Below are 25,314 nucleotides of genomic sequence, written 5' to 3'. Positions count from 1 at the left end.
TTGTTGTTACAACAACTAGATTAATCGTTTTCGTAAAATGAAGACGGATACAAAATAGTTGTTATAGGACACTANTAGTTCTACGATTATTAAGCTAATTTGTTTTTTTAATTTAAAAAAAAATTGGCAGGATACGGCACTTTACTTAAGTCTATGTTATATACTGAATAAAATTAATTTTTTTGATAATATGAATGACTTATAGTATGTTAATTAAGTGCATTGTTCTATTTCTGTGAAATTTCAAATTCCAAAGAAATATGAGTTAATTTTATTGTAAAAATTTAGTGAATCGGGATAATTTTAGTCCCGTATGAAATAAATAAATTGGTATCCTCGTTAGAAACTTAGAATGGTCACAAAAACATGTTCGAGGTTTTCTCATGAGTTAATTTGGTGAGATGAATTTTCGATTTGATCTATAAAAATTATTATTATTTTATTTCAAAGTATTATTTTTCAAAGAAAAAAATATCATATCTGTTAATCATGTTATGAATCAATATTGATTAATATTAAATAATTTGAATTAAAAGTATTTTACTCATAAAAAATATTACATTTTATATTCAAAGTATTATTTTTCAATACAAAAGTATCATATTTTGTTAGCTATGTTATGAAGAAATATTGTGTAATATATGTTGATTGAGTAGAGATAATGTGAAACAGCTGACAGATCTACATTCATAAGACGGATCGACCTGGTTCACACTTGGAGTGAAAAATAATATTTTTTATATATAAATTAATAATTTTTCATGGGTCAAGTCGGATAGAAGAATCTTACAAAAATGAGCCATGAGACTATCTCATATGAATTTTTGTGATGTTAATTTGAATTAAAAATATTACTATGTCAAAAGTATATTATGTAATATATGTTTATTTGAGTGAAAAATATTATTTTTATGTCAAAAATTATTATTATTCACTATAGGTTTATATCAGATATAGATCTGCGATATTATTTTATTACATTTATTACTAATTCACTTTTGAGTTAAAAAATTATAATATTAAATTTTACATCCTAGATACTAATAAATAATTGTTAAATATTCGACTAATAATAATAATAAAACATAATAAATTAATTATAACAAAGAATATGATAATAAAAAGTAAATAAACAGTTTATAAAATATTCTAAATACCAATAATAGTGATAATAATAATTAAATATGGACAACATCATTTAATATAATAAGAAATTATAAAAAAAAATAATGCTGACAATAATTATAGACGCTCAGTAAGTTAGAATAATACCGATAATAGCTTATAAAATATAATAATCGACAGAAAAAATTATAACATTATTAACTTATAACACTTTAGTTTTCATGCTAAACCACTTTTCTATTACAAAATTATCTTAATTTGCCATCCTAATTAGTAATAAATGTAATAAAATAATAATTGGTAAAGATAAAATGTACTGTCCCAAAAACATATTGGAGTTCAGATATCCGGTAAGTATGATCGAGAGGCTTATTTAGAATGAGAAAAACGTGTACAAACAGGTTACCAGGTTAGAACAAGTGAAAGAGAACCTTACAATTCAAAAATTTATCACTCTATTTTCACCACTTTCATTTTACAACAGATGATACCTGGAAAAATCGAAGTTATATGTGAGACAATCCTCGGAGCAAGTGGTTTTCCACCTTATATACAGCTTAAGGATCTCTGACAAGCTCCTCTCTCCCTGACTAGATTACAAAATGACGAAGAACCACCCACCCCGAGTCAAAGTGTGGTAGTCAGGCCGAGACCCCACCAAGAATGTGATGGAACACCGTCTAAGAAGAGAGATTCGTTGAAATCCAATTTGTTCAAGAAATGGGGATTCAATCTATTTGGCAGAATACCAGTTCTGCGCACATTTGGCATCAACAGACAAATCAACTCTAAGAATGTTTTCGCCGTTGAAAGGCTTCGACATGCATTCCACCACTATAGCTTTAGCAACCTCAGCCGATTCAGTTGGCCCTTCTAGGATCACCTCATCGTGAACCTGTTAACATAAACATCTCAATAGAGTCTCTTAGTCGATAGTGAAGAACAAGAGGCAGCTATATCAGGGAAGAAGATTTGCAAAACACAACCGTATATTTTTCATGCCATTTACTGAAAAGGATTGATTAATATCAATCAATATCACACCACAGCGGTAAAAGTGCAACAAACTGAAACTTTAGGTAAGACAGCAGTTGCGTCATATCTAGTCAGTATTAGATAAATGGCCAAGTAGTACTCTTTTTTACCATAAAACTAGTGATTTAGATAAAGGCTGGTCATGCTACGGATAAGAACTTGGTCTTGAAGCACCCGGTGCAGCGCTTCAATGAAATGTGCCTCAATCATAAAGCCACGGCCTTGTTGCACTCTAAGTGCTTTTGGCACACAAGACTTTTTAAGCACAAGTTATATGGTAAGATAATAAGTCCAAAATGAAATGTAAGATATTAATATTATCTATTCTTAGAGAATAATAAGTATTTGTTATCATTTAATGGTTTGTATAGAACATATTGGGTTATACACGATGAAACTTCAGATATTTTTACAATAAAGGTTATCATCTTCTCAAACACTTCATTTCAGCTAGTGCATGTAAGGTCTTTTTTGTAATTAATTTCATTTATATTCAAATATGGGCAATATCATAATTGTAAAAATTTATGATAGTCATACTACAATTTGAGGAAAAATTAATGAGCCATACTGCAATTTGAAACTATTAAAAAAAACAAAAAAAACCCGACCAAGACAACATCCAGATTCTTAATAGATGAAGGCCTTGCGCTGCGCACCCACACGCTATGATATCTATAAGCATTATTGCACCTTGTGCTACTCATACAAAATAGAATCTATTATAGATGTAATAATGCATAACACAAGCATATATGCAAATTTTACTTCAAATAATCAAAACATGGGAGGTACAAATGTGAGTTGATACAAGTGGCAGTTCCTTTTATTTTAACAAGGTATGCTAAATTGACCTGTAACAGTAGTCTCCACCCTAGCGCCTTTAGACGTGCATTCTTCGATATTTCCAACATGGCACACATAGCAACATCTGCAGCACTTCCCTATAACATTTTGCAAGTCAAAGCATGTCAACAAAAACATTAAAAGGCAAGCACTGTAAAAATTACAGCCACTAGGAAACAGGGACCTGCACAGGGGTGTTGATGGCAGCTCTATCTATGTGAGCTTTATGGGCTGAGGTGGCATTGTTCAGAGATGGAAAATGACGAGCCCGTCCCAGTAATGTGTCAACAAACCGAAATCTACGTGCCTGTTTTTTACGTTCGTGTTGCCACAATAACACTTCTTTTCTGTCACTGTACCAGAGATCAACTGTTTTCTGAGCTTCCTCACGAGACACCTAAAAACATGGATAGCATTCACAGAATTTGTAGGTATGAACTCTTTCCCAGTTGAAACTTGAAACTCGCCAAAATAATAACATACCTTCCAGTCACGAGCAAGTCCCACAGTAGTTTTCCCATATGCAATGGAAAAGTTGAGCATCTTTGCTTTCCTTCTTTCAGAAGCAAAAGCATCCTGAAATTAAATATAAATAGTGTTATCCGCTGTTGCTGTTATTCAAGCTTGTACTTGATTCTGAAGGAAATGGATAACACCTAACATGAAGTTGCTCTCGCTACCTAAGTTGGACAAATATCAAGGAACATTCTGAAAAGGCATGCTTGTGCCATTTTAACCCACTAATGCAGTTCATAAAAGATTTGCTTATTTAAGATGAGTTGTGGACAGATTATTTAAGCATCAAATTCAGGTCAAGCTGGCAGTTATCACGTAGCTTAATCGAAGACATGCTTTATGTTAGAGAAAAAATTGAGCAAATGAGTAATTTCAGTGATTTGCTTCATCTAAAAGCAAGTTCATGGTTCGCCCTGAGTGGAAAGAAAGAGGAAACCACAGGTAAACCATGTACTGGGTGTGATTTTAATCCACCGGATCTCAAATTGTAAAGAGAACCTTGGAACTTATACATGCATCAATTTGCCATCTCCATTATAGTACAACGCCCATGCAGCCATGCTCAACATCTGCTCAATCTTTAGTCATTATAGTCCAAACATTTTTTGCACTCAGCACTCAACAGTTCAGAACCTTCAAAATAAGCTTCGAGCATACATTAACCCATCAACTTCTCCTAGAAAACCATAGACGCCAAAGGAATAACGAGATGAGCCTTTCTCCTATCTTAGTCACAGGTAGCGTATCTAGTAGCAGTAAGATTCATCAGCAGTATAAAATCGACAAAGATGTGACCATTCTCTGACACAGCTAAAGTTCATTTCAAATTTTAAAACCTGATGACAATTCAAATCTACCTTTTCTCCTGTTAGAGGAGACAATTGGCTATAATTGGTTCTCTGAGGAAGACAAATCAGAACAAACATGAATTGGTAGCACTTTTTAAATCTCAAGTCTAACACTGATTCTCAGTATATAAAAAATTTGATTCCTTAACTAGAGCTGCCAATCGCGCCGATGGAGCCAAGTTCTAGGATCACACTCGGCCAGACTTTGTCTGCGCTTTTTCCTAAAAGTTTATGTTTGGTCAGAAAATTCAGATAAGCTTTAAGCCGAGCCGAAGCATGTCCCAATTACCAATCACTCTATTCTCCATGATTCACACATAAAACCAAATCAACGAAGGAACTATTTGCTGCAGATCTTGATACGACCTTGGCAGGAACGGTAGAATTTTTTGGACGGTGTAGTTCATTGTATTTGTTGGTCAATTTGGTTGGAGAAGAATATAAGTTTTATAACATAGAAGAGTTGGTTGAAGAGTGTTGGAACAAGATTAAGCTTCGGACGTCTAGTTGGATTAGGAAGCATAAAAAGTTCAAGACATTCTCGATTTCAGATTTTACGGATTGGAGCTATTCATGTTAATATTATCAGGGCCTTTTTTAGGGTGCGGCTCACTTGTCCGACTTTTGTAATTAATAGATTTTAATTATTAATATAATATTGTTTCCTTCTAAAAAAACAAATCATTCATAGGAAAGAAAACACAGTATCAAATAAAATTCAAAGAAGTAAAATCAAATCATATTCTTGATTGTAATACAAGTTCTTAAGTTCGTTATTTTTAGGCATGAGCATCTTTATTTAGTAACAAAATATTTTTAGTTCAAGTCTCAACCATCTTCTAAACCCTAGTTGGGTTTTGAGATTAAATAATCAAGTAAAGATTGTGAGCCTAGAGTTAGCTTGAGCTTATTAACAATTTTATCCTTAGTATAAAGTGTGACAAGTACCATATTTGATTATGTAATATTGTTCCCCATGATATATTTATTGAATTTCTCAACGACGTATTTATCTAGATTGACAAAGTTCACAAATATAACAAAAAGATCAAGAGGCTAGTGCAGCACACATGCTATTACTGGAAAAATGTAGTCAACATTAATCAACGGGGAAGATTCGATAATAACCTTTAGTAAAGGGGCCGGAGGCTTATCTTCACCAGGCTGAGGATGCCACTCAAGAAGTACGTCCTTCCGTTCGACAGCATCACGAATGTGTGGATACATATTCATTGCTGTTCTGGAATGGAAGTCTCCGCCAGCTTTGAAAGCATTCAACATGCTCTCACAATTGGCAAGATGTGCAAGAATCCTAAGTTCTAACTGATAGCGCAAACACATTTTATCACAAACAAAATAAAACAAGTAAAGTAGTTATATTTTTGAATGTCCAAGTCATTACCTGTCCATAATCAGCAACTATCAGAGAGTTACCAGGTGCAGCTACAAAAGCTTGACGAATCTTATATCGATCTTTCTCCAAGGCAGGCTGGTTCTGAATTTTAGAATCAGAATATCATAATAAGCAGTTTCACTGAAAAATATATGATGAGAATTCCCAAATTCAGATTATATTAGGTGGTTTTTCCACCATAAACATGAATACTATAGATCAGCCTACAGTTATAATGGCATTGGCAGTTATTCTCAAACAATGCATTTTGCTGATGCCAATGCTATTCATGTATCTACACACCCCACCGCTACCCTAACTCAAGAAATGAAGGCGGTGTTTGTTTTGGCTTTCCGGTATCACCAACTAAAAAATGTTGAAAGTAGTTTCTAAATTTCTTTTTTTAAAAAATTGAGGAAAATGTTTCTGAAATTGATATGAGATTTTTCTTATTGGAAATTTTGCTACTTTAAATTGAAATTTTTGGGGGTAGCATACTTTTGACCTTATGTAGCAGTAGTGATGGGATGGACGAAAGTTGTCTCTGCACGAAAGCAATAAAAAACAGCATAATAATTCACCATAAAAACACGTCTCTGCACGAGAAGCAAACAAACACAGCATACTTAATTCATCAACAGAAATCACGTCACTCTGGATTCTGGAACCAACCCATAAGCCTAACACTTCAACGAGATTTAAAAAAATAGAGTTGCAAGCTAATTTGACTACAGTACACAAGGCGTTATTTTAGTTATTTTCAAAAGATAACACCATAGACAAACCTGTAAATTCGGCCTTCTTGCAGACAACCGCCCGGTTTCTGTGTTAATATTCAAGGAACAATGGATTCTCCCATTCTTGCCAGATATATGATTGCCCTATATTAGAGTGAAACAGTACGGTTGCATAAATTAGAGACACAGAATCACTAAATATGTCCACACTCCTAATGACAGACTATTGTCTTATAAAGAGGCTAATCTTAGAAAAATAAATATAGGATTTCCGAATCTGGAATTTCATGATAGATATAAAAGATATCCTCTAGTAGTAGACAGGAGACCATCTTTCTAACTCCAGAGAACTCAGTTTACAGCATCTTAAAAAAATTAAAGAATAAATAACATCCACAGGAGTTGTAAGAATGCAAGTCCAAAAATTAATTCCCCCCAACACCTCATTATTTTATTAAAAAATATTGATCATCTGAATTAGTCAATGTTTGGTTATATTTTCTAGAAGCATTTTAATTTTCTGGAAATACATCCAAACAAATCCATCTGATTTTTAATTTCTTTTCCACAATATAAAGCCACCCACTTACACATTGCCAAATACAACCATTATAAGTTTCAACTATCATCACTATCAAAAGCAATATTAATACGATATTATCTTCCAACATAATACAGCAAAACATATTAACATGCATGCTTCCAACAACGAAAGCAAGTGTTACTGAAAAACTAAACTCGATATATTTTGAAATGACATGAGTTTTATGTTAGAAAAACAAAAGGAAACATACATCACATTCTCCGATTCAACTTCTAAACACAGTTTCAATAAATATCTTCTATAATTTCAGAAACTAAGAAACATATCAAACATTACCACCGGAATAAGTTTTAGGAATTTTAACATAGCAGATTTTGTTTATCATTCTCTATGCTACACTTCAACATTTACTAGTTTAATATGAGAATAAATGTTCCAGGAGACCCTCTCACCCAAACCCAACGAGAAACATGAGAGGAAAGCGAAAAACCCAAATCAGACCTTAATCCTAAAAAACACCATTGTTTATTCATTCATATCATTTTTAATGACATTAATCATCATTCTAATCATGTATCCGGGTAAGTTTAGCAGTAACCTGCAATGGGAGAATAAAGTTGGATATGAGCGAGTCTATCGAACAAACTTCACATAAAGCAGCAATGGCATGGCAAGCCTCAATTCCTGCCTGTCCACCACCAAAGGCAGCGTAAGCTGATCCATAAGCAGAGGTATCAGGGTCTTCATTAGGAGGTGTTTCATTGTCCTCGGAAAGGTTTTTAGCCACAGTTTCAGTCAGTTCTTCATCAATGTCTTCATCCACAAAGTCAAAGTCAGCAGAAACCTTTCCAGCTAGACTCTTTAAAACATCTCCGCTAACAGAAGGCCAACCGCTTGCAGTGTACTTGTCAGTCACAATGTCAACACCATCAGGCTTGCGCAGTGTGATTTTACAGTATTTTGTGGGATTCTTCTTGCCTTCTTCGATAATTTTATCTATATTCGGAACTTTAAAATCTTTCTCCACCGGAAGAAACTCATTGGGGTCCTTTCTGCAAATAAAATGTGAGGAAGAAGAAAAATTAAATACACCAAACAAAAAGAGAGATACTGAAACTTTCATTGCTTCAGAAGATGTGACTTGTTCATAAGGATGGAGCATTTTAGTTAGCTACCCAAGGAATGCCTCAATTCCATTGAAGTTTTAATTTATAGTTCTCTACAGTATTGAAAAATGACAGGCCAAGTTTTTCAATTACCATTCCACTTCAGGTTAGTTTTAATTCTGTAAGGTTCAAACCAACCCATGATGCTCTCTTACTCTATTAGGCCCATCAGCATACTACAATTTTGCTGAGAATTGATGTTTAAACTTTAACAGCTTTTGTTACCATTTGCCGTACCAAGAAATAATACAAGGAGGAATTTGAAAAAAGAACCAATAGAGTAAAGGATTTGAAACCAAATTAACATATTAGGAGTTTATGAACATAATAATGTTTGTATATCAGCATAGGGATTTCTTCAGTATAAATGTTTGTCCATACCTGTTTTGTATAGTATAAATGTTTGTCCATACCTGTTTTGTATACCACCAAAAAAAAGCTGTCGCAACTGTGTATCACTTCCGACATTCATGTATTTGGCATCAGGGCAATACTTTGATGCCCACTTGCGAAATCTAGCTGCCGAAACATGCTGCTCTGCTTTAGCTACCATTTCAATCTCAGAAAGGAAGGAACGGTCAACCAGCATCCCCTCTGCTTCCATTTTTACAAGAAGTTCACCAAATGGACGCATGAATTGTTTGTAAAAATCAAGCATCGATCCTTTATATTGCCCATCAAGTCTCCAACAGCGCTTCAATAATTTCTTCTCTAAACTTTCATAAAGCTTCAATGTGCTGATTGAATCTAAAGCAGAATAACAAATCCATGGTTCTCTCTCAACTCTTTGTAGGTCTTCAACAGGAGGAATGATGATTAATTTTCCCACAGATCCATCAATCCTCAGTTTTTTTCTTCCGAAGATAGTTTTCATCGACACTTTTCCGATCACTTCCTCACCAGGGCCTCTCTTAGCATCTGACATGACTTCCGAATCACCTGTCAGTGCTTCTAGAGAATACCCACCTTCGGTTCGCCGAGCGGAATTCCACAATCGAGCCATGTGCATTGTATCAGCAAAGAAACCAGCAACTTTAAGTCCATAGTTCTCTATGACATGACAATCAAAGCTATAATTGTGCCACACCTGCAAAGGCGCAAGGAAACCGATTACGATGATAAAAATTCAAGTTCATAACCACTCCATCATGCTGCTTCAAGTATCTATATTGACAGGATAAATTCAAAATGACCAATAAAAGATGATCCTGCAGCAATGGACACAAGTAAATGATAAACCTTTTTAATAGACCCGTCTTCAAAAAATGGAGTGAATACGGCCAGAAGATCTCTGCCACCTCCATCAAGGACATCTACCCAGATGCAAGATTTGCCATCACCAAAATCAGCATCTGAACCAGAATATATACTGAAACAAATAATTTCTCCATGGTTGACTGGTGTTTCCTCTTTCACATCAATGTTGGCCACCTATAAGTCATTAACAATAATGTAGAGAAGAGAAAGCCAAGTTATGACACTATCTTGCACAAATTTGGGGATTAAAAGTACAAAAGTATGAGTGAAGTTCGAGCCAATACATGCCTCTGTATCACAAGCATGGATGCGATTTTTGTATTGATTGGTGAGCATGTCGACTACTTTCTCAGCTGCTGTGATGCTGTCAACCACAAGAACCTTGTCATAGACCTTGCTAAGCCTTTTACGGAGTTCTGTGGCTTCAGCAGTGGCAATGTTTCCAGTGATAATTTCACCATCTCTGTCAGTGGAGACAGGTTTTCTATTGGTCATATCATGTTCTTTTTTATCTGGGACGTAGTCCATGCAAGTTATCAAACCTTGATGACCATAAATTTTCAAGCCATTGAGATGAGCACCTTCTGGCATCGATCGACTCTGAATAACAACTTTCTTTTCTCCGTCATTTGTATAAGATTCTAGGTCACGTCCCACTTGAATAACAGATGCTCGGTCATGGGACATACAAGGTCCATGTCCAACATTTCCAATGTTTTCGCTGTCCTTTTTGCTTAGTCCACTTCCTTCTCCTTCATACTGCAAAACAAACAAATTTTCATCATGAGAACACTTAGGCAGTGTTTGTTAATAGTGACGATTGTCAATGAAAGACTTGCATCTTCAAAGCAGTCAGTTTTAAGAATATCTCACAATGTTGCTTCTCCCAGACTTGGCCTTGTCTGCAATGTTTTCTTGACAGAGTATTTCAAGATTTGCAGATTGATTATTGCTAATAGCAAATACTCTCTTCTTCATTTTACATTCTTCAGTAGCTTTACCCCAGTCTGCCGCAGTATGTCCAGCAGAAATTCCACCGTCCCAAATTCCATGATTAAGTTCTCCATGCACAGAAGGTTTATTCAGGGGAGGAAACTTGAAAGTATTTCTTCGTCTTTCACTTTCATCGCATGGAAACGTGCTATAACTCGGCCTATGTTTTAACTCAAGTAAATCAACATTAAGAGTTCCGTTTGACAAGAGGCTATTAGCACTTTGGGGCTCTCTTCCATCCAGTCTGCAAAATATCACTTACAAATTACGAACATGCATCACAAAAATTAACTGGGTAGTCTGCATTCAACCCACTGCCGCAATTTTACAAATTTCCACACTAAAATCCTCACTACAAGATAATAAGAAAGCTTCAACGTCTGAACCAAGTAAAATTACTTAATTTATAAAAAAAAAGGCTCTTACATTATAATACTAATTGCTACCCACAACCAGAACCACATTTTCAAGAAAGCCAAATTAAGGAAACGAAAAAGAAAAAAAAAAACCCTTCTAGTTCTAATAGTTTGCACCCGAAACATTAGAAAATACCGAGCTCTCTACAACACGTGCGCAGGTAACATATTCCACCAGAAAAAAAAAATTAGAACTAACTGGGTGAGTTCTAAAGAAACCAAACCTGCTGAAAACTTTGGTCGTAGAAGAAAAGGAGCAAAACCGAGTACCGGAGCGGCAAAGCCAGAAATACTGAGGGTAAAAGGAGGAAGGCCAGAAGGCATTAGTCTGAGCAGAGAAACCCATTTTAGCCATCGGCGCTGCGACTCTGCCTAGCTTCTTGCTAGTCCTGAAACTAACAACACTACAGAAAGCTGCCGTCTTGATAAGGTATTTATCAATTGTTTGTCGTGGAGTGCGTTGCGGCGTGACAAGAAGCGGAAGCGGGCGAAGTGAACATAAATGCGTTATAGAGCGAGAGAGAGAGACTCGGGGATTGTGGTAGAGACCAGAAAGCAGGGAAGGGGAAGAGGGAGGGAAAAGCTTCACCTTGGAGCTCGCTGTAATTTTAATTAATTTTTTTATTTTCTTTTTTTTCCTTATAATTATATATAGAGAATTATGTGAGCAAAGCATTCGGTGGACAACCCATGAGCCTCCGCTCACAGGCTAGGTGACGTAGTGATATGCAACTTTTTTTACTAACAAAATATATATATAAACTTTTTCCAAATTTCTCCTTCCAATTAAGATCAGCTCCACAACCTCACGCTTAACCTCAAACGGCCTCCTCCCATGTCAAAACACCTCCGCAAAAACCATCGTCACTGCTTCTATCTCGCTCGTTTTTAACCATTTTCATCTTTGCCTTTGTCGCCATTGCAACCTCTACATACTTTAGTAACTTCCCTCAAAATCTCCTTCTTCAAACTCGCCAACATTTAAACTTAAGTAAGTACACTACAAGTTTAAATATCCAATATCTTGTGACGTCTAAATTTTTTGCACTATTGCGACAATTTTGTACAATATTTGCGGGTATGAAACTGCAAGTTTAAATGTCTTGTAGTTTTCTTCATTCTATTTAATTTCCGCTGAAACACAACCTCGCCATCCCCGACAAAAAACCTTTCTGGCCCCAAGCGACGAGCCTTGGCGGTAGCAGCGACAAATGGATAGACTTGATGAGAGGATCGATTTGAATCGAGAGATTTGGGCGAAGACGAGTGATTAGAAAGATTTAAATAATTCAACTATTTTTTAAAAAATGAGGTGGGTGCCACATGACAGCCACCTGAAAAGGCACTCACGTGGCGGGTGACGTAGCAATGAAATGTTACAAACTTCTCCAACAAAATTTATCCCCAAGTTCCTTCTTCCCAATTCATTTTGCCCTATTTTCCCAAAATTTCTTTTCGACAATAAGAAATTTCTCAGTCACAATCCCCGTTGTCGCCCCCAAATTAAGACCAGTTCCATAACCCCACACACCACCCAAACAGTCTCCTCCTACGTCAAAACACCTCCATGAGGACTGTCACAACTGTTTCTACCTCGCTTGCTTCTGGTAATCCTCATATTTGTCGTCGTCATCGCAGCCTTTTATGTACTCTACCACCCCCATAATCCTTTATTCTCAATCACCTCCCTTAAAATCTCCTCATTCGACCTCACCGCCATATAAACCTAAGTAAGAACGCTACAAGTTTAAATGTCTAATATCTCATGTATCATTTGCATTGTTGTATAGTTTGGTACAATATTTTGCAAGTATGGAAGTGCAAGTTTAAATGGCTTGCAATGTTCTTTTGTTCATTTAATTTTCAAATAAACTCAACCTCACCCTCCCCGCGAAAATCTTTGTTGGCGCCGGAAAGCGAGCCTCGGCATTAGTTTCATCGAAACGAGAGGAGTGAGGGGAGGATCTATTTGAACCGAGAGATTTGGGCGATGTCCATTTGGAAGGATTTCAATTCAATTTTGTTTTTGAAATACAAGGTGGCTGCACGTGACAGTCAAATCAACAAGCTCCCACGGGTTGGCCACTGAATGGTGGCAAGCTTAACATAATTCATAACTTGTTGCCCACCGAATGGTAGGAAACTTAACAAATCATCATTTCTAACCAGACTTGAATTTATGATCTTCTTCAACTTCCCATCCAGAGTCGACCTCTCCATCTCTCCCCAAATCAAAATACTTAACGATTAGTGCATGTGTCTTCATCGGTCTTAAAACTGCTCTAGCGTCATAAATATATGCTTCCCCAAAGGTTGCATCAATTTTTTTTGTTATGGGTTCCACTATCTTTCTCAATTTATAATTTCTAATATGAGTTCCAAAATATTTTTTTTAGGAGTTTTATTTCTAATGGTACATTTTGAAGTTTTAGTATTTTGGTTGTTTTCTCAGTGAAGGTTTCAGTGCCGAGGTCTGGGAATTTAAATATGTAGGATCGAGTGCTTGTCGCTTTACCAAAAACTATAACTGGTGGTAACAATGTAACTCAAATCTTTTAAATCGTACAACAGCTCAAACATCATGTTTCGATTGCTCTACCTAGCAGGGACAATTATTACACCCAACAATCTCTTTCAATAATCGCACTTCTTGCAATCAATGAGAATCTAACTCGTGATCTTGGCTCCGATGCTATTTGTAGGACCAAACGCTGGTCGCTTTACCAAAAGTTATAGCTGACGGTAACGGTGTAACTCAAATATTTTAAATCACACAACAGTTCAAGCATCACGTTTCGATTGTTATACATATCAATGACAATTATTTCACTCAACAAAATAAAATGATTTTTTCATTATTGTGGTAATTATACGTAGTTTTGCACTATATTTAATTAATTTTAGTCTGCATAGTTTTATATAAGATATAAGCAATTGTGAAGTTGTTTGGTGTGCTTTTTTTGACTTTCACATTATATTCTTAATGTTATTGTAGCCTTTTTCGGACTGGAGAATAATCCAAATGCATTCGAGACCATGTTTTACAAGGCAAGGGCTTATTATGATGTTTTAGTACTTGTATTGCTAAGAAGTGAATACTGCTATGTGATGTTTGAGTTATTATACTGCTCAGAAATAAAAAATATTATATTTTGTAGTCTATATATTCGTTGGCTAGGATTTTGTCATAGATATGGTATGAACCTGTGTGTCTTTTGTTTCTAGAAAAAGAAATGTCAAGTCTAGCATAAATTCGATCAAAAGCAAAATGAGAAATTGAACTAAATTGGATTAAAATCAAAACAAAACAAAAAACTATTTTAGAAAATTAGAGACTAAATAAATCAAAACAATGAGAACTAAATCAAGATGCACGCTTCCCCTCTTATCTTCTTATTAGCAAATCTAGGTTTGGTAGACGTTACTCATATTCACATCCAGTACTAAACACATTACACATATACTGAATGATGAATAATTATCACACCTCGTATATCATATTTGAATGAGTGACCATGATTTAATAGTAACCTCCACTAAACATATTATATGTGTAGTGAATGAAGAATAATGTTCACTTGCATCATGGTTGAATCACTGTTGACGTGGCCTGAACAAAACCGCTGATCTACGTCTCCATATAGCCCGAGCCTAGCCGTCATTTCTACTTCTAGATCTCTTCTACATTTCCTCAATATCACTTCTTTTCAAAACCCAACCATTGTTTCTGTATTAAATCAATTGGCTACTTCTACTGTAACCAATGGCTTTCGGAAAGGGCAACTTAAGGGAGGAAGAAAAAAGCCGAAACGCAGCAGCGACGGCGGCGTCTTCATCAGTGGTTTTCACCGATGCTGTGCTATACGCAACGATGTGCATCGTTGGGATGCCTGTTGACGTCCACGCTAGAGATGGCTCGGTTAATTCTGGAATCTTCTACACCGCCTGCGTCGACCGTGACTTTGGTATTTTCGCCTTTATGATTTCCGTAGCTCTCTGTTGAATTTCCTGAGTAACCCGGAAAGGTTTTTGCATAATGGATCGAATAGTTTCAGGGTTTTAGTTTTCTTGAGAAATCTTGGTGCTTTGTTTCGTTCTTGATTGGTTTGTGCTTCAGTTTGGTGACTGATCGATACATTTTCTAGGACAGGCTCCGTTTTCCTGTTTCAATTTGAATTAGAAAATTCTTTATATTGAGTTATATATCCAAAATTGTATGTACTTGCTGGTAATTCAACCATGTCGATATATTTGAGTGTTGTTTACTTATGGTAGAAATTTTGAGCATGAGGATACTGTTGGTGAAATTTACCAAATCCATTTTTCGCACCTGATAGATTACATTTTGCATAGCTACTGAACTGAAGAATGCGAGAATGATCAAGAAGGGGAATCAAGAAGCAAATGTGGTCAGTGGCAGTTTGATAGACACGCTAACAGTTCCCTCCGAAAATTTTGCCCTAGTTGTTGCTAAGGCATGTAGTCTCAACTTTTCACAATTCTCAAGCTGTCTTAAATTGCATTCAGAAGTTTGATATTAATATTTGTTACTATTTTTCCCTCTGTATAGGATATTCGACTCCCTGCTAATGCCGTCACTGGATCTGGAGGGGGAAAGGGCTTGGAGGAAGCTAACGTGGGCTATATAGAATACCCAGAGAGGGAGGCAAAGGTGATTATGCCTAACGAGTCGGGAGGAGATAAGAAACATAAAGACCAAACAAGGTGAGGTTAAAATATAATTTTTCCCCAAAGTGATGATGCAATACCAGAAAAGATATATTGTTTTATGCATGCTACCTGCTATTCATTGGTGGGAAGATACTTTGGCGAGCCGGAGATGGTAGCAGGAGGGTTTTGGGGCACATAGCTTTCATAATGCTATGCTTGCATCTTGGAACTAGGCATGTGGGTCTTCCCGTAATTAGCAATTGCTTGAAAGTTGAATGAAACCAATTAGTACCAATACCGGGCTTCAGGGTTTCTGAATAATCTTGGTGGTGTAATTGTTATTCTTTTGGGGGAGAGCGAGGAGGTCATAATAGTGTATAGACTGGGAGAAGTTTTCTCATTATTTGATTCATGATACTGCTGCCGAATTGGCATTTAATTTTGAGTACTTTTCTTTTGGTTATTTACAGTTACTTTTGTTGGTTCCCTTGAGTCTGCTGTTAAATGAAGAGTCTTGAAAAAGAATGAGATTATTCCGGATGTTACATTTATATCTTTTTTGGTTGGCCGTTAAGGTCTACAAGGAGTATATCCTTGTGATGCGCCATTGACCTATTGGCAGTTATTTTATTTGAACATTATGCTACCTAATTTTTTTTGGTTCTATGTACTTCAATGTTACTATACTTTCTACAAAATTATCTTCTTGTCAGTTTTTAGTTTGTACTTTCTGTCTAGGTAAGTTGACCTTGACATTCACTTATATGGATGGCCTTGACATCTGGCTTCTTTTTTATTTTATCACCTTCTATTCGAGGCTTCCTTGGTTGTGCTCTATCAAATGAAAATTTATATTCAATGCAAAATTAGAAGTGAAGTAGATAGAATAATTTGCGATAATCCCCTATCAACATTGTGGGCCTTGACATCTGGCTTTTTTTTTATTTTCTCACCTTCTATTCGAGGCTTCCTTGGTTGTGCTCTATCAAATGAAAATTTATATTCAATGCAAAATTAGAAGTGAAGTAGATAGAATAATTTGCGATAATCCCCTATCAACATTGTACATATAATTGAAATCTGTTAATGTTGATGACAGACCAGTTGATGGCCCACAAGAAATAAAGAGAGATGGCAAAAACATTTCCGAGCTTCAAGATGAAAGAATTGTATGTTGATGTGAACAAACCATTTCAACTCATGTGATTCTAAATTGTTTCTTGATATAAATTAATTTCGTCTTGCAGAGTCATGAACCTCAGGTCTCCTGCCCAAGCAGTAAGTTTCTGCCTCACTTCAAGATGAGGGAAAAGCTTCACCTTGGAGCTGATCACAGTCCACAAAGTGGGAAGATTAGCTGTAATTTTAATTTGTTTTTTTATTTTTTTTTCTTTTTCTCTTATATATATATATATATAAAGAGAGAGAGAGAGAGAGAATTATGTTATACTGCCCACCATTCGATGGGCAACCCGTGGGCGTCTGCCCACTGGCTGGTGATGTAGCAGTGATGTAATTTTTTTTTTAAAACTTCAAACTTCTCCCCAAGTTTCTTCTTCTCAATTCATCTTCTCAGTTCATATCGCCCTCTTGTAATTTTTTTTTAAACTTCAAACTTCTCCCCAAGTTTCTTCTTCTCAAATCATCTTCTCAATTCATATCGCCCTCTTTTCCCCAAATTTCTTCTCAGAGATGAGAAATTTCACCACTGCCGCTGCCACCCCCAATTAAGACCCAACTCCACAACCCCACGCGCCACCCCAAACAGCCACCTCCCACGTCAAAACACCTCCGCAATGTTTATCAATTTATAGTTATAATTTCGAATATGGGTTCTAAAAAAATTTAATCTTTTTTTGTGGTTTTATTTTCTAATTGCTACCTATTTTTGAGGTTTTACTATTTTGGTTGTTTTCTTGGTGAAGATTTTTGTGCCTAGGTCTGGGAATTTAAATGGAATGCATTTTTCTCATGATTGTGCTATTTATAAATAGTTTCGCACTATATTTAATACATTGTAGTCTGTAGAGTTTTATACAATATATAAGCATCTGTGAAGTTGGCTGGTGTGCCTTTTTTGGCTTTCAGACTATATCTTAACGGTCTTATTGCCCTTTTTTTGTACAGACTGCACTCGAGACTGGAGAATGGGATTCAAATGGACAAAGCTATTCTCAGCGGCACTTTGCTTCACAGTTTTGATGGCACATGGAGTTAGCGGGTGGACAGGTGAAATACATGGAAGAGTGGTATGTGATGTGTGTGGTGACTCTTCAATTGGCCCCGAAGACCATGTTTTACAAGGCAAGACCTTATTATGATGTTTTTTTGTAATGCCATAGTTCGAGTGCCTATTTAGTGTGAATGTTGTTTTGTTGGATTTGATTGTTTTCTTGCTGACCAGAACCTTGATATAAGGTTGGAGATTAATTTTACGGGCCATTTGGTGAGATAGACACCAAGCTGATATTTAATTCCTACTTCCCGCATAAAGGGACAGTAGTGTTGCTTAGGTGAATGAACTAAAATTGTAATGATTTGGATTTTACTAACTAATTAGCTTTCCCTGCAAATTTTGAACTCACGGTACCATGGTGGTGCTATATGATGTTTTAGTTCGTGTATTGCTAAAAAGTGAAAATATTCTATTTTTTATCCTAATATTCTCCTAGGTCAGGACTTTGTCATATATATTGTGTGAACCTATACCTTTGTTTTGGATAAGCAATATCAAGTCAAGCATAAATTTGACTTGATATTTCATGGACACAAATACTTTTCATCTCCCCAGAATAGCAACTTTAAAAAAGTTCAATTTCTAATTTTTAATGATTCCACGCAGTTATGGCTCAAATAAGTAATGGGCGTGATCCGGAAGCTTCTTTTGGTTTGTGGTTTGCTAACCGAGGACTTCCATTTTTCTATTTGATTACTATTAGGTGGTCTTTTGAAATTGCAAGACCGTATAATTGATAGGCGTCATACTATTGCCCTGCCTTAAACTTCCAAGCTGCTGAAATGTGGGAAGGATGTTGTTATCATGCCAAATTCTTTCATTTTATTAGTTTTATATAGACCACGCAACACTTGTTTTATAGTGTGGGCACGAAACTAGTCATCCTTCAGCTTCTTTTACCAAGACTAGCAGGCTGTGGCAGAAAGCCAGTTCTTTATTTCTGATGTAGAGAACTTTGCATTTCTTTGGACAGGTGCCGAGGTGGCTGTGCTTTGCATAACAAAATCTGGAGAAGTTCTAAACTATCAAGCATTTACAAATGTTAACGGAATATACACCGTGGCAGAGACGATGCCCGAAAGTGAACGTTGGGATGCTTGTCTAGCCAGACCCATTAGCAGTTTTCACCACCATTGCACCCACCTGGGAGATGGTAGCACCGGGGTCAAGTTCAGTTACACTCTTCCATCTGGCTATTCTCATACAGTCAGGCCCTTTGTATACCGTCCCACCGCTGCTCCTGCATACTGCAACTAGAAACATATTTGTGCTTGAAATAGAAAATATATTAAATCGGAAAGGAAAACTACTTGGACAGTTGAATATTAATGTTATATTTGTTTATTATCATGTGTAATCAGGTGTGATCTTTATTTAATGGTCTTTGTAAAGTTTGATAATCACAAGCTTTGAATCCAATCAAGCTTGAATTTTTAATTACTATGCTACCCGCCGAACAAATCTCCATGAAAAATGATCAAGTATTCGAGTGTACTCAGGTTTCCTAATTGGGTTAGTGGATGTTTTAGAATCGATTTTGATAAATCAAAATCATGGCAAGGAACTGATTTGATTTGGTTGGTTCAGTCTAAACCCTAATTCAAAAGCTAACTTTAAGTGTAAATGATTGTCAATTTCATATGTACAACTTTAAACAAATTTAAAAAACTTAATTAAATCGATTTGAAATATCTAAAACACCACTTTTACCTTTCAGGTAGAGATGACATTAGGTACGTCTGGGGTGGGTTTGGTCAAACCCGAGACCCGGCCCGTCTCATTGTAGACCCACCCATCTCTGACCAAAAACCCTATGAATCTAATTCGGATTGGACTTGCTTAAATTTTTTTAAAAAAAATTGAATTTTAATCATTATATAATAAAAAAAATGTTTAAAAATTAATAAATCAATAAAATTAGTTTCTAGTTTTATATTGATAACCTAATCCTAACTTTATATTAATAATATTTAAAAAAATATCACAAGTTAAAATCTATTATTTTTTATTCTACTCAAAACCAAATTAAAATTACATATTTTATTTTAAAGAGATAATTATAAAATAAAATTATTTTAGTTCTAAAATATTATAAACTAATTTTATTTATTTATTCATAAATAAAAAATATAAATAAATTCTTTATATATATATATATATTTATTTATTTATTTACTTACATATAGAGGCAGGGTGGATTCGTGACGAGTCCATCAAATTCCAGGACCCGCCCAGACCCTTTGGGGACCCAGCTTGATCGGGGTGTAAACCCGCCCTAATCCTACCTCGTCGGTACAGGTTCAGACTCGATCTATTGTCATCTCTACTTCTATAAATGAATAAGTGGAGCGTGAAGTATTTACAAGACGTTATTGGGTGATTCATAACTAATAAGGATAGTCTAACACATAACGATGTGCTCAAGTATCATGACCTTTGGCTTAAATCCACCATAAAAGCTAGCTCAAAGGAGAATATTGTTCAATTCCATATATACAACTCACAATAACTTAATTCAACCGATGTGAGACATCTAACACATCTCTTATGTCTAGAAATGAACAACTAGATTCTGAAGTTTACAAAACATTAGTGGATGGACCATAAGTGCAATGCAACACTATAACAGTAGTTCTGAGATCTAATACCATGTTAAGATCATAAACTTGAATTTAACTTCATCTCAAATGCTCAAAGAGGATGATTGTCTTGTCCATATGCACAATTCCCAAAACTTAATCAACCGGTGTGAGACATCTACCAGATTTCATTGATGAAACTTCCACTCGACCCTATGAATCCCACTTCAAATATGTAAATATACAAAGCAGGACGAGTTAAATAAATCTTCAAGATCCTACATTAAAGTCATGTTCCGCTTGACTAACATTTTGCATCATAATATGGGTGGCTTCGATGCTACATGCCCCCACATGGTTTGGATGGACAAGATTCACACAAATATGTAATTTTAAAAAAATTAGTGGACCCCATGTATGTGTGGCTAAATTTGGACCTTTGATTCTATCATGGGATAATGTCCCTACATGTAGGATGGAATCAACCCAGAATATGATCTTGAATTGGACGATTTTATTCATAATGCTGGTGCTAGAAAGTTCGAAAATATATTTGTGTTTGTTCGAGTTAAATAAAATATCTTTCTAAGTCGTTACCACCATTTTTGTATGGGAGTATTTGTCCAAGTCAAAAACTTGCGTGAGACGGTCTCACGGGTCATATTTGTAAGACAGATCTTTTATTTGGATCATCCATGAAAAAGTATTACTTTTTATGTTAAGATTATTACTTTTTATTGTGAATATCGGTAGGGTTGACTCGTCTCACAGATTAGGATCCATGAGACGGTCTCACATGAGACCTATTATTTGTCCAAAATTTGTCTAAGGTGTTGTTCTTCGGGATTTATAATTTCAAATATATTTTTTAACCTAATTTATAACTTAATTTGTACATATAATATTTCTTAATATAATATATATTTTCCTAAAAAAATAATTCTATGTTATCCCCAATGAATTATAACCAATCTCCAAGGTCGATGATAAGTTAAAATGAGAAAAATAAATTCGTTTTAGAATTAATCTAAAACAATTATAAAACCAAATCAAAGAAATTTTTACACACATCGAAATAAATTTTCATCAACTTTTTGAACACATAATTTTGAAATATATTCGAATTTTTTTACAAAAAATAATTAAGTAAAACTAATATTTTTATTTCATAGAAAAGGTAATTCGGGATCTAGCTGTAGGGATGATTTTATACTATACCATGAGAAATACTTATTTTGTAAAAGATGAATATTTGAATATCTAAAGTGAATACAAAAATATTAGAGTAGGTATCTTGTGAGACGGTCTTACGAATCTTTATCTGTGAGATGGGTCAACCCTATCGATATTTGCAATAAAAAATAATACTCTTAGCATAAAAAGTAATAATTTTTCATGGATGATCCAAATAAGAGATCTGTCTCACAAAATACGACCTGTGAGATCGTCTCACATAAGTTTTTGGCAAAATTATTAAGTGAAAACAAAAATAGATAAATCATTATTTGTTTTTTTTAAGATGTCTATAATATAAAAATGTTATGTATATTTTTTTCAACTTTTGAGAAATATAACCGCTATCTTCGATATGGATAAACCCAATAAATTAACATAAAAAATTTTTATGAGACGATTTCACGAATCTATTTAAATTAATCTTAAAAATATATTAATTTTTATTGACACGTAATTAGGAAAATTCGACCCCATCTGTTGGACCAATAGCAGTATAGAATGACTCATTTATTCAAAGGAGCCGCGTCATATAAACCAGAAACGAACGAATTAAAAGAAGAGGGAGAAGCAAATTCGAAGCATCCGTTAGCCAATTTACGCAAGCAAACCGATTCTCGGATAAAACCCTCTGAATCCTCTGCGATTTCAGTATTTGTGGGAAGGGGCGATAAGAAATCACCCCTTTTAATTATAGAAGATGCTGTATTGGTTGAAGCAATTGCGAATCGCATTTGGGGCCTCGTTTCTGTGGCTGGTTTGCTTGATTTACTTCACCCAGGTTTTTTTTCTTTTGTTTGTTATTTCGTCGTTTCTACACTGCCTGATTGTTTTGGTCTCATTTGATATTGATTTTACGGTTTTTTTATCGTTTCTTTCTTGAATTTGAGATGCAATTTTGGTTTTTTGTCATCCTTGAAGAGGGTGTCATCACTTCCTCGAGTTTTTTAATATTATGTCGTAATGGAGGCTTCTCTTGAACTGAATTAGCTTGAGAAAAGAATGAGGCATATTTTTAGTAGCATAAACCAAATTTTGGACATTTCCTCGTATTATTAGACGGAGAAATGAGCTATGCGAAATGGAAATGAATAATTTGCACAGATTTGTATCATCTTGATTCCTTGAAGATTACATCCTTTTCTTGCTTACGTATGTTTGTTTGTGTTTTTTGAATATTTGTTGTGAATTCAAATCTGCATATTTTACTCTTACATGGTTATGTGAACCAGGGTTTCAGGTCATTTGTATGGACCGCCGTGTCATACCAGCTAAAAGACAAGCTGAAGCTATCGCCCTCAGCATCCCAGTTTGTGACTTCAATAGCTTTTTTCCCTTGGAGCATCAAACCATTATATGGGTACGGGCCTATTTGTGTGTTTCATGTGATTGTAGCTTGGTTCGAAGATGCAACTCTGTTTCATTCGGTTGAAAGAAAAAAAAAATTGTGTGGGTTGTGTATTTGAGGTTCTTTTCACTGCTTCAACGTCACTCACTAAGCATAAAATTTTATATTAGTCAATGAATGGAACTTCCACCTGATAAAAGAAGTATGGAAAAAATTGTCGAGACTACTATGAAGACGAGTGATATGGTTTCCTTGAAAGGCATTCTATGATTTTATGCTTAAGTTTAACTATGATTTAGGGCTGGCTAGGAAATCAATCATCAATATAGCTTTCTAAAGTTGGTGTTAGATATAAGCGAAGGTGCCATTTCTTTGTGAAACTTAAATTTAAAGAAGTACTCTATCTTACCATGAAAATTGAGGTGTGATTTATATTTATTTGCAGTATACTGTCTGACTGCATACCAATTCGAGGAAGAAAAAGGATCCCTTACTTGAAAATTGCATCATTGCTTTCTCTTTTTCCATGGCTAATTTTAAGCGTCAGTGAATCCTTAAGGAGTGATAGAGTGCCACTCATGATTCTTTTAACAGTGCAAAATCTGGGGTCTGCAATGGCTGACGTCGTGATTGATGCTATGATTGCTGAGGCCGTAAGACTTGAGCGGTAAGTTACTTGATCGAGTGTATTCCCGCTTTATGACTGGTTGATGTGTATGAATTCTGTTCAAAGTTTTGAAAACTTAAATGTTCAATTGTTTTGTTTCGTAGACTTTAATTCATGAGTTATGATCTATAATCATGCAAAAAGATACTTCAATCGGATCACTACTTGTGATTAGCCAAGGGTTTGGTTCTGTCCATGCCCATTGACCAAATTTGAGCAAAACTTCATGTTTAATTACTTTAATGGTCAGAGTAGATTGCTGAAACTGTAAACGCTACCATAGTTTGATTATTTGTCCTCCATATGGGTGCAAGAACATTACAGAGGGGGCATGAAAGTCTCGAGGGCTTTTCATTTTGATGAACTTAAATGAACTTTCAGTTAAATATCAAATTTTTTTATTAAATGAAAGACTATTCTGAAAGGCTAATGGATTGCACTGAATATTTTCCGAATTAGTCTACCTGGAATTAATCTTTCTTGTACTTGTGGAAGTCTGTATACTTTAATGGTTCTGCAGAATCTTCCAGGCTCCAGTCGCGGAGATAATTTTTTCATTATTGGTTGTGCTTTTGAATTATTATAGCTTGTTAATAATATGCTTTCCACTAACTACTATCTGGGTTCAAACATTTTATTTACCCACACTAGCTTTTGAATTATTATATATTTTGTTAATAATATGCATCCCAGTAGTAAAACCAATGTATTATATGATCATCACTGCTATATGGGCTCAAAAACATTTTATTTACCCACACTATGCATGTTTACATGTGGTTAACTGAACTGCTGTTTGTATGTGGTATTTTTCAGCTTTCTAGAAAACAAACTGAGGTTTTACACTTACACACAGGGCATCTTTCGCTGGTGATCTTCAATCCTTATCCTGGATGACAATGGCTTTGGGAGGAATCTGCGGGAGTCTACTCGGGGGATATGCACTCACTAATTTACAAACATATAATATCTTTTTACTTTTTTCAGCATTACCAGCCATACAGCTATTTTCGAGCGGATTAGTTGAGGAAAAATCAGTGGGAAATAAAGAATATCCTGAATACTCTACTTTGGACAAAGGCACCAACTCAATGAATGGCAGAAGCTTTCTGGAGAAACCTAGAAACAATGTTTCCAGACGGAAAAGAAACAAGAAAAGTGCCAAAAGAGGACTGGATACATCAGAGAATTCTCAAATTCCTGAAATTGATGGATCTTTGGCAATGAAATGGTTTCATTCTTTGAAAATGGCCAGTATTACATTGTTAAGGGCATTTCAACAGCCAATTATTTTCAGGTTATCTACTGAGATTTTTCCAGCAGAATTTTCAAATATTTTATGCAATGAGTAAAAGGTTCATCACTTAGTGACTTATACTTTGGTGTTTTACTTGTCATAGTTGCTTGGAAGATGGATAATGTATGCATGCATAAGAATGAGATTAGTTGTTTATATTTTGGATAATTTTCTTCTGTGAAATACAATGGCCACTGATCCATTTAAGATTGGGGAAACTAGGATAACAAAAGTTTCTAGCTGTTGTAAATTATTTCTTCACTGACTAAATAATAAAATAAATTTTCATAATCAGCTAGGAGAAATTGGGTAACGTGTGAACATCCTAGGGGCTTACTTTGAGTGCCTCACTACCTCTGATAAGTCTGAAATCATGGAACATCTAAAAAATGAGGGATATGTTTCAT

At 35.2% G+C, this 25,314-nt stretch overlaps 2 protein-coding genes across 9 annotated transcripts in view; one reads left to right on the top strand and one right to left on the bottom strand.

Annotated features, from left to right (window-relative positions):
• Window positions 1–1,481: 1,481 nt before the first annotated feature.
• LOC140964372 (DNA polymerase I A, chloroplastic/mitochondrial-like) lies at window positions 1,482–11,489 on the bottom strand. Its single transcript, XM_073424079.1, has 13 exons — window positions 11,101–11,489; window positions 10,341–10,704; window positions 9,756–10,226; window positions 9,450–9,641; window positions 8,624–9,297; window positions 7,643–8,096; window positions 6,549–6,644; window positions 5,773–5,865; window positions 5,499–5,693; window positions 3,490–3,582; window positions 3,191–3,403; window positions 3,015–3,104; window positions 1,482–2,020 (listed from the first exon to the last, which is right to left on the bottom strand). Exons 1-13 carry the CDS (start codon window positions 11,229–11,231, stop codon window positions 1,859–1,861), a joined length of 3,228 nt encoding a protein of 1,075 aa, XP_073280180.1. The 5' UTR covers window positions 11,232–11,489; the 3' UTR covers window positions 1,482–1,858.
• A 3,005-nt stretch (window positions 11,490–14,494) lies between these two features.
• The window catches only part of LOC140964744 (probable folate-biopterin transporter 4), a 31,542-nt gene continuing 20,722 nt past the window's right edge, over window positions 14,495–25,314 (top strand). For 4 of the 8 annotated variants that reach the window (XM_073424654.1, XM_073424653.1, XM_073424652.1 and 1 more), the window contains exons 1-4: window positions 22,129–22,376; window positions 22,828–22,955; window positions 23,389–23,610; window positions 24,467–24,907. In XM_073424654.1, coding sequence (XP_073280755.1) covers window positions 22,296–22,376; window positions 22,828–22,955; window positions 23,389–23,610; window positions 24,467–24,907 — 872 coding nt within the window. In that variant the 5' untranslated portion in view covers window positions 22,129–22,295. Of the gene's footprint in view, window positions 14,842–15,229; window positions 15,352–15,446; window positions 15,602–16,646; window positions 16,717–16,794; window positions 16,907–17,674; window positions 17,852–18,756; window positions 22,377–22,827; window positions 22,956–23,388; window positions 23,611–24,466; window positions 24,908–25,314 lie in introns of those variants that run through there. The other 4 variants (XM_073424663.1, XM_073424661.1, XM_073424662.1 and 1 more) reach the window with 4 other exon arrangements.

This window comes from Primulina huaijiensis, chromosome 18, assembly GCF_012295235.1.
Source record: "Primulina huaijiensis isolate GDHJ02 chromosome 18, ASM1229523v2, whole genome shotgun sequence".
In the NCBI taxonomy this organism is placed as follows: domain Eukaryota; kingdom Viridiplantae; phylum Streptophyta; class Magnoliopsida; order Lamiales; family Gesneriaceae; genus Primulina; species Primulina huaijiensis.
This window is presented reverse-complemented; position numbering and strand designations above follow the sequence as displayed.